Here is a 10,309-nt window from a genome sequence, read left to right as displayed (position 1 = left end):
CTACATGTGCAAGAACACATCACAGAAATATATATATATATATATATATATATATATATATATATATATATATATATATATATATATATATATATATATATATATATATATATATATATATATATATACATAGATATATAGATAGATATGGGTCTGCGTGTGCGATTGATCAGATCAGTCATATCAACGTTATAAATGAGATACACAAAATAATGGTCCAGCAAATCCTGTCACAGGAGGTTTATTATTACAGTAAAACATCTGAATCACTAGTTAGTTCAATCAGATGTGTATTGCATTTATTGACGTAAGATAACAATTGATACGTCATAACAAACGTTTCTGCTATATTTTCCTCATCATGTAAACGTTAGTGGAACTATGAAATAAATTCTGTGCAAACGTTTATAACCTCAGATGACTAATACATGGCTGTTAAAATAAATATGAACGCAGGATAATAATAGACTCAGGGGTTATTAATCAAATAAAACTATTGTTTCAAATGACACCGTAACATGCTGGTTGGGATTAGATTATAACGAACACACATACACCACGTTCTTGAACAAGATGTTTATTCATATGGTGATTAAAACGTAACTAAACCTGACTCCAAACTGATGATCATAAATTGCAACGAAATATTTAGCAAAATTATGCGCACTGAGTTAAACGACGGATCTAATGTTTAATGTACCTTGATGGAACGAATCATAACGACATGCAAATTTGAAGAGTAAAGGCGTATTAATGAATACAAATTATAAAAAAATATAATTAACATGTACATTTAAAGCCATGAATGTCCAATGCTTAGAAATATATTTAGAAAAAAAGGTTTTTCACCTACCACCAAGGGTATCAAAATATGAATTTACACAAGAATAAATGATGTCATGAGTAATGACCGAAGGAGAATAAAGTATGGAAATTTTTACAAATATGGATAAGATTGGATTCACGAGTAGGACGTATACAGATATATATTGCACCAGTTTGGAATGTGCACAATTTGTCTGGGACCCAAATCTTCACCAGAATTTGGAATGGTTTGCACGCATTTGAAAGGGACAAAATAAACGATATTGTATGACATTCTTCGAGTTGAAAATTAAGAATATGTACCTTTATAAACGTCAATCTGTTTGTCATATTTACAACAGTGACATAGGCACAGCTAGGCCAAATTTACCGTGAGAGAGGAGGATTTAGTTATGCAGTATAACGGCATAAGGCTAATCAGTTTAGAGCAATACAATTACTCGCGACTTTGCATAACCTTCTTAGCATAGGGGGCTGAATGTTTCATAAATTCCTATCTAAAATGACGATTCATTCAAATGTCTAAGATAGCTGCGTGTACTCAGCTTTTATTTATCGTACAGCTTGCCAAGCAGATTAAAATAATATTCGTTGTTTCATGTTTGCTCATGCATTGGCACTAATAATAATAATAATAATAATAATAATACTGTGGTTAGTGTAAAGGATAGCCCTGAAATTAAAGGAAATTCTTAGCAAGTATATCTGCACTTAGGGGAAATTGAACAACGTTAATATGTACCCTATACAATAAAATATAGTCAATTTTATTATCAATAATGCATGTCAATACAGGTTTATCGCACAGATAAAAGTCACCGCTAGCATTTACGAATTTGTATACGTTCATAAAATCTTGTATTGCCTATTAAAATGTTTGTGAAAGTATAGCTTATTAAAGGTGGAAGCATAAAGTGCTTCACTAATGCTGATAATTATTTCATAAATTCTACCGGCGTTACTGAAAGATGTTTGTAAATAATTTGCTCTAGCTTTTGGTTCCAATATCTAATTGGTTTTGCTCGACTATTTACTTCTTGTACTGATATTATATACAGACAAAAACAAACAGTAAGCTGTTATGGTATTATAGTATTTAAGGCTTTTGTGGTACAAACAGCTTTTCTGATACAAATAAAATTCTTAATCATACTACTACTATTACTACTACTACTAATAATAATGAGGACTTTGTGTAGAGCCTAATCTTCAGAAGCTCTAAGCGCTGTACAACATTAGACATCTCCTATGAGATAAAAAAATCATCTAGTGGCATGATTACCAAAACAAGCACCATGCAATTAGAAAACATTAAAAAACATGCTGAGAATATTTAAGGTAGGAAACTTTATTAGGTCTTTAAGTTTGTTCTTGCAGTCGAAAAAAGGCAGTTTTGAGATCACCGTGTCTTTGTGTCTAAGTTCAGTGGGCATTTCATTCCACGTATTCTGGGCTTTGGTACGCAAAAGAACGCTGTAATTCATCTAAGAGTTGTTTTTGAAAGAGATGAGATTGATATAAATCATTCAATAGTTTGATGTTGCTATATAACAACACCTTTGCTGACTTTTCTCGGTAAGATGCAAAGTGTTTGGACACAAATTACAGCAATTGCAGCAGCATATAAAATATGGGAAAATTGACCCAAACATTTTATTTCACCCCTTAATAGTTTTTATACTTTTGTCGATGCTATTATAAAGAGGTGATTTACTATTGTAGGTCCAGGATGGTGTTATCAATACGGATACATCTGAGGGCTCATATCCTTGAACAATTTACTTGTAGTACAATTATCAATATTTGACTGCTCTTGTGATGAGTTAGCATGTATTAACGTTGCAACATACAATCATTACGGAACATCACTAATGTAACCCCTAGCCTGTATATCATTTCGTCTTATTATGCTTGATAAAATAAAAAATAAAACAATTTGAAAGGATTTCTGTCGTTTTAGTTATAAAATTGATACTTAACTTCATATATTGAATCATAAATCTGTGTAATTGGATAGGTAAGTAATTGTATAGGCAAGTGATCTTCTTTGTTTGGGCCCCGAGTGGCCGAGTGGTCTAAAGCGCTCTCCGTTACGGATCATTGCCATCTCACCTCTGTCTGCGTGGTTCAAGTCTCGGATTCGGCTAATGTCGATATGTGAGAAAGCTTGCCAGTAGCTTCTCGTGGGTCGGTGGTTCTTTCCGGGGATTTCCCGGGTTCTTCCTCCACCATTAATACTGGCCGCCATGTGTGGCCTATCGTGTGCTGAAAAATGGCGTTAAACCCACAACAGCAACAACAACAACAATCTTCTTTGTACGTGCAGTGAATTACCGCTAGTCACCTAATTACTCGTAAATAGCTTCTTAAAAGACACCTTGATGCAGATCCTGATTGTTTAGCAGAAATTTACAAACAATAAACAAAGAATGTTTATAAATGATTCAAAATTTAGTCTATAATATGCTCACAAACAAGCAAGTCATGCGTAACAATTGTGTCATGCGTCGGTCAGCGACTTAGACATACATTGCCTACTGAAAATTCTGAAATAGATTTTCCGCATGTCTGGACTACATCTTCATCAGAATGTGTGATTGAGTTCTTCAATAGCAAATTATTTTGTCATTTTGGCCATTCGAATTCCAGATCTTGTATAGGATACGGGTACAGTGTTATCAAAATGGCTGATGTGCCGTCCAATACTAGTCCTCTATATATTATTTCGACTGAACTAAAATGATTTTAGGTAGAAATCTCAGCGACGATGTAGATGTCGCTTACATCGGTTCGAACATCACGATACAAACATTCGGAGAGAGGAGTTGGTTATTCAGTGAACAATATATACAAATGATCGTAATTTGAATCAGCCGTCCATGTAGTTTAATAATTTTTTTATACCTTTCTTCTATTCCACTAGATAGATGGATATAGTTCAGAAAAATCGACAACAAAATTAATAAACAAAATAAATCAAAATGAGCTAAAATAACAAAGAAAAGAAAATATTAAAAATAATTCAGTACGTGTAAGCTGCGCATGTTCTCAACTAGTATGAGATCTACGGCGTCAACCTCCACAACATGCTAATGACTTTCGGAAAATCCCACTTTCAACCCACTTGATCGAATAATGTAATCATATACAATTCTTGTCTTGGCATCCGTCCGTCTACGGGAGACGATGGCGTAGCTCCAAAGTACGATTTTGCTTATCCTTCTTTTTAGCTCTCTTTTCAGCTTGTTTTATTCTTCTCTATTCCTCTACGTTTTGAACTCCCTGCCTGACAGCTAGACGCCAGCTGGAACTGTTGTTTGCACAGCTCTCCCAGCCGTTGAAATTGATGTTTGCTGTCTTCATATCCTTCTTGCAAACATCTTTGTAGCGCAGATGTGGTCGTCCAGTTGGTCGTGCACCTTCTGCTAACTACCTATATAACAGGTCCTTGGGAATGCGACCTGGGTCCATTCTCTTGACATGGCCAAGCCAGCGAAGGCGTCTCTCGCTGAGTATGCTGTTCATGTTGGTAATCATAAACAATAGCAGTTACTTAAGAGCAGGAAATATGCAACAAAAAACTATTATTTACTTACGTTGATTTCACAACTTTGAAAACCCGATATGTGTTATGAATATATTGTACATTGATATTGAAAGAATATGCTCACAAACAAGCAAGTATAGAAATCATATTGTAAGGAAACATTGATTCTTATCAAATGGAAAAGAAACATTTGATGTAATATCATGATAGACTGAGTGAAAAACCAAGAATCTCTATAATTGATGAACGGCCTGAACCTAGAATACATCAACTCTTTTCTCTTCACAATATTGGAAAACCGATACGTGTTAGGTATATTTGTTACATTGATATTAAAATAATATTGTAAGGTTATGGCCAAAAAATCGCTTTAACGTGGAAAAATAATGAAGATAGAACAAAGTAAATAATGCGTCTTGAACAGTTGTAGCGATCCAGTGATCTTCGAAACGATCCGGAACATTTCCTCTTAATAGGAAACGCAATCATGAGATACTTCACCGTTTATGCAATACATTTTTTAAACGTAAGAAAAATTCTGTTATGCTTCCCTTTAAAAACTTGTTTCGTACAGAACTGTCCTGTGCGCATGGTGTCATAGACTAAAGCGACACAATTATGTCACATACAAAAATAGGTAATAATAAATTTAAAATTCACATGACATAACTAGTTGTCTTACAAAAATTCCTTTAGCTGGGATTTGCATAATGACAGTAGAAAAACATAGTATTCCTGAATCCAGGTGGGTAATATGTAGTTTAATAAACTGGATGCGCTTTGATAGCCAATCGAATATGATGTACAAAGCACAATCAAAGTCGGGTGTGATGTACTAAGCACAGTTGGACCTTACCTCATCTTCAAATGCCTCATCTTTCTTTGACAAGGGTTTGTCAAATAACAATATCACAATCCAATAAAACCCCTCATGAACGTTCTGTTTATGTTAAAGTTTCAAAACATTGGGTCAGATATTACCAAATATCAAGCATATATATATATATATATATATATATATATATATATATATATATATATATATATATATATATATATATATATATATATAGAATGAATATATCGTCCTAATATGTCGTCATCGCCTCTGCAGATCATCGGTTGAATCTATAAAAAAAAGATTTCCCTAGTACATACTTTAGTGAAGACAAACCCTAATTTAGTAACCTTCTTAACACAAGTTTTTTGCATTCCATTCGAAACCGTCTATCCATGACGCCATACATAAATGGATTTACCATGAAGTTTATTGCAAACGTTCTCCAGAAAAGCTGATAGAACAGAGTGCTTGTATTGTCGAGAGTGTCTACGAATTCTTTAAAGAGAAATGTCATTACTTCGAGAGAAAGGAATGGCGCGAAACTCAACACAAAGAAAATCGTGACAGCAAATAAGGTCTTAGATACTCGTATGGTTTTTGCGGTGTCAGACAGCTTCTTAAGGTTGTTTTCCTTCTTAGCTTTATTGATAATTCTTCCAAGATTTTTAACATGTCTTGTGTCATGTGATAAGTGAAGTTTAGTTTGAGGTATAATCCTTTCTGATACTATTTCTGTTGAATTCGTCTCCGCTATGCAAGATGACGTATTGGGTTCGTTAATGTAAGACGCATCATTTTTTTTCATTGCATTTTTATGCTTTCTTACCTGAAGCCACACCAAAGTATAAAAAAGAGACATTGATACTGTTAAGATAATAAAAATAGAGCAGAGAAACATACTGTAGCCAGTAGGAAACTTTGTATCCTTGTGCGTATCGTCGGGAAAGCATGATATTCCGGTGATATTTGCAATCCCCGTCTCTACAGTACTTTCACCGTACATGACAAAACAAGGAATAGAGAAGATGAAACTAACGCACGCGATGATCCCACAAATAATTTTTATCCGTTTTATCGAAAACTGGTTTCCGTGTGGCCTGCATATCCGTTTGTACCTATCTAATGCGATCACAAATAGGATCAGGACTGATATCAAAGCAGTGAAATAAGTAAACGCACTGAGACTCTTGCAGGCTAGCGTGCTTGTGAACTTGTATGGATGGGTTAAAGATCCTATCTGAAATGGATCTCCAATTATGCAAAATGTGATATCAGCTAGGGCGAGGAAGATTATAAAATATCTGTGTGTGGAGTTTTTCGCTTTGAGGACGAAGATGTTGATATATAGAACAAGTGCATTACCGACTGTCCCGACCACCATGGCGATGGACATAAATATTGTTACTGGAATTAACAACTGCACTTCTCTCTCGTTCAGTTCATCCAATGTCCAATTCTTTCCTTTTGGAAGATCTTTCAAAGGAGTAAACATTGTGAATTGGAGAAGAATATGTTGATCAAAAACTTCAATATGACTTTAACTTTCAGAGCAAAAATATTATTTCAGCCGTCTTCTGTATTAACTTAGAGGTTTTTGTTTTTTCCTTATGGATGAATCACATTTATGCTGAAATAAAAAAAAAACAGCAACAATGTACATGGTATTAAAATGGTCGATGATCAAGTAGTTAAAAAAGATTGTATCTACCTCAATCAATGATCATTTTGCAGCATCATTACCCATATATTTAGCATGTAATAACATAAAACTGTTTTAATAATAAAACCGGTTGTATGTTTGGTTTCACATTTGTAATATTTCTACTTGAAAAATTACAATGTTTACATTATTTCCAAGTTTGGGAATGGTATCTTTATGCGATCGAGTTATGTGGTACTAATGTTCGTGATCGTTTAGAGAGAATTTGTACAATTGCTGACAAATATAAAACCATATGTAGATTAATTCTTTATAGGTAATGATCATGCACGTTTACAAAATCATAACGAACATCATACATTTTGTATCGACGATACATAAAAAAAATCCAAACTATAAAAGATACTCTTATTACTGGTCATAAATCCTTGCTGCAGCTTTAGCGTAAATCCAACCCGTGGATTAATATTACGGCCATGACTAAAGAAAAACAATATAAGAGGTGTTAACTCGTCGTGCTCAACTTATCAAGCAGTAATGCCCGTCTCACGAGCGTGTTGAGCAAATTATAATCATATTTTGTTTGAAATGATTCGTCCGGAAGGGTAAATTGTTGGAAAGTCGTTAAGAAATACGAAGAATTGAATAAATATGAATAAAGGAAACCCTTATAAAATACAGATACAATTAAACCTTTTGTTACTTCCTTCTCCCCACCACCAATAGATTAGGGAACTAACCGAAGAAATTATTATATATTTTTGCTACGATCAAAGCAAATGCATATTCAGTTTCCCAGAATTGCATACATGATGTGACATCATGGAATAACCACTTATTTTTCACCTTTCCTTATCTTTAAATTAGCTTAATCGAAACTTTCCTAAGACTATGACCATGTTAATGTTTTCTATCTATCTTTCTTTCTTTTCTTTATTTTGTTTCCTTAGCATATGTAGCATAACCAGAGAAAAGACAAAAATATGTAATATGTAGCAATAAATGTGGTGCTTTCAGATTATTTTAAATTGAAATATTGAAAACGAATACTTATCCTCTTTTCTAGTCATTACATATTAAAAGTTATACGCTGTTATTAGTGTTATTGATATGTTATGAGAGTGGTGGCCCAAACTGAACAGTAAGCAGCGCTATTTTAAGAAATTCAAATAAATAAATAAATAATCACCAAACTTCATAAATGTATGTAATCATACCTGTGCGATTTGAAGGTCAGATATATTTCCTTCACTTAAAATTGACTTTACATTATTTGAAACAATTCATTATGATAAAGATATGAATAGATGGATTGATCATGCTGACGATATGGTATATTCGTACATACCTCAACTTTTTATCACATTATGCTTATCTTGAATGGTTTCAGAGTTGAATTTCTTAATTCAATTCAAACAGCTCCACTGTAGAGATTCGTTCCTAATTTGAGCATTCACAAAACCTGCTTGAATCAAATACTTATATGCGGACAGGTTATCGGGGACAATACAATGTTAAATCCTGTTAGCTATCAATTGAATCATTTCCTGAAGAGTTCTTGTATTACTCTTCCCAGGCGATCGTATTACAGGATATTACCACATTATTTGTATGATATCCTTCATGAGTTAATTTCACTTATCCTTTAAGTTGAAGCATTTAGTACATTTTAGTGGAAGCGTTGTTTCTCAGAGAAATGGGTTATGAATTATAAAGTCCCCTTTCTCTGTATTTAGGACGGTTAGACAATATGTTCAATTATAAAATATAATAACTCATCGTTGAAATGTAAATTGCAAAATATACTTAACATAGTACTTTCATAATTGGAGAAAATTAAATTCATCCTTATATCTCTCTTTCTCTTCCTTTCTCTGTCCTACAGTCTGGTTCTGTCTGTTTGTCTGTCTGTCTGTCTGTCTGTCTCTCTCTCTATCTATCTATCTATCTATCTATCTATCTATCTATCTATATATATATATATATATATATATATATATATATATATATATATATATATGTTGGTAAGACTGGATTTCTAACTGGCATAAGTTTCAATAAGCATAAACAATTATAAGTTTTGTTTCAATGAACTATGACATTCAATTTGGTATTTTTTTGTCAAATTTGTAGGTGATTATTGATGTGAATCTTTCTGATTAGATACATGTCTCGATTACAATTAAAGGAATTGAATATTTTGTGATGAAATGAATTAAGATGATATGTTTTTTACGTGTGGATAAAACCTGGCATATTTGTGTCTTTAATGTAGTTTATTGTATAAACGAATATAAATATACACAGAGATGACTATTTTACAATAGATACTACATGGGCATGTTAAACTAAACAGGAACATTGCATGTTTTGAAGACGTTATCACAAATTAAAGCAAAGAGGGATATGAATCTAATCAAGTGTATGAATTCATTGTCCGATATTGTTATGAACGAGGTTTGACTTAATTCCTTTTTAGTCCTGTTATCACCAGAGGCACACAGGCTGAATATAATTTCCAAATCTGGCAAGGGTTTATTGATGTTACCCTGAAATATGAGCTAAGGAAGTTGACTAATTTGTCATAGTTAAAAACATTGGTCGCTTTGATTATGTAAATGTGTACGCTAGCTACGTGCGCATAACAATTGATTAATCTATGGTTTTGAGTTCCGCTGACATTATACGTTTGAGACTAAATGAAAACGAGTCGTTTATATTATAAAACATGTTAATGGCATGACACGCAAACGGTAGTATCCTGTTATTCATATTGAATATAGATCATTGGTTTGCAATAGCTTTCGATTAACTGTTGAGTCATGGACAACTTTTGATAACTTGTCTATTGTTGTTGCTTAAGGTTTACTTAAGCTTAGGAGCTGTTAGCCCGTACAGAAGAAACAAAAAGTCTTTAGTTATGTAAGAAGTGGAACAAAATAACACTTCTCCGAAACTTCACATGATATTGGCGTCTGTGGTCTGTCCATTCTGCTCCTCGTTACAATGTTTATACCTTTGAAAGATCTTGCAGAAGGAAGAAATTGGATGTTGGATTAACTCAATGACATAGATGTGCAACTGTTACTTCCCGTAGTTAAATTTATTTCTATCCCAATGGTCGTCGGGATAGTCTGCAATGCACTTGTTCTATATGTCCATATATCCGATTTCAAACTGGAAACCTCCACCCACACTTATTTTATATCCTTCTTGGCTTTGTCGCATATTACATTTTGCATGATTTGCGATCCATTTGTAATCGGAGTTTTAACCCATCCAAACAGGTTTGAAAATGCATTTTCTTGCAAAAGTCTCCGCGCATTTACATATTTCGATATTTTGGTATCTATCCTAGTTCTATCCGTGATTGCTCTTGATAGATACAGAAGTATATGCAGACCAGAAGGAAGCCAATTTTTCGTAAGAGGGATCA

General features: G+C 33.4%; 1 protein-coding gene across 1 annotated transcript; it reads right to left on the bottom strand.

Moving 5' to 3' along the window:
• Positions 1-5,431: 5,431 nt before the first annotated feature.
• On the bottom strand, positions 5,432-8,358 carry LOC149784266 (orexin receptor type 2-like). Its single transcript, XM_089932297.1, has 2 exons — positions 8,222-8,358; positions 5,432-6,840 (listed from the first exon to the last, which is right to left on the bottom strand). The coding sequence occupies exon 2, from the start codon at positions 6,703-6,705 to the stop codon at positions 5,548-5,550; it is 1,158 nt and encodes a 385-aa protein (XP_089788423.1). The 5' UTR covers positions 6,706-6,840; positions 8,222-8,358; the 3' UTR covers positions 5,432-5,547.
• Positions 8,359-10,309: the final 1,951 nt, after the last annotated feature.

This window comes from Sinohyriopsis cumingii, chromosome 14 (assembly GCF_028554795.1).
Source record: "Sinohyriopsis cumingii isolate HCF-2022 chromosome 14, ASM2855479v2, whole genome shotgun sequence".
Lineage (NCBI taxonomy): Eukaryota > Metazoa > Mollusca > Bivalvia > Unionida > Unionidae > Sinohyriopsis > Sinohyriopsis cumingii.
The sequence above is the reverse complement of the archived record's forward strand: the minus strand, read 5'-3'. Positions and strand labels throughout refer to the sequence as shown.

Bases quoted from the DNA above. Each gene is read 5' to 3' on its own strand.
- LOC149784266 (XM_089932297.1), bottom strand. From the start codon at position 6,705: ATGTTTACTCCTTTGAAAGATCTTCCAAAAGGAAAGAATTGGACATTG.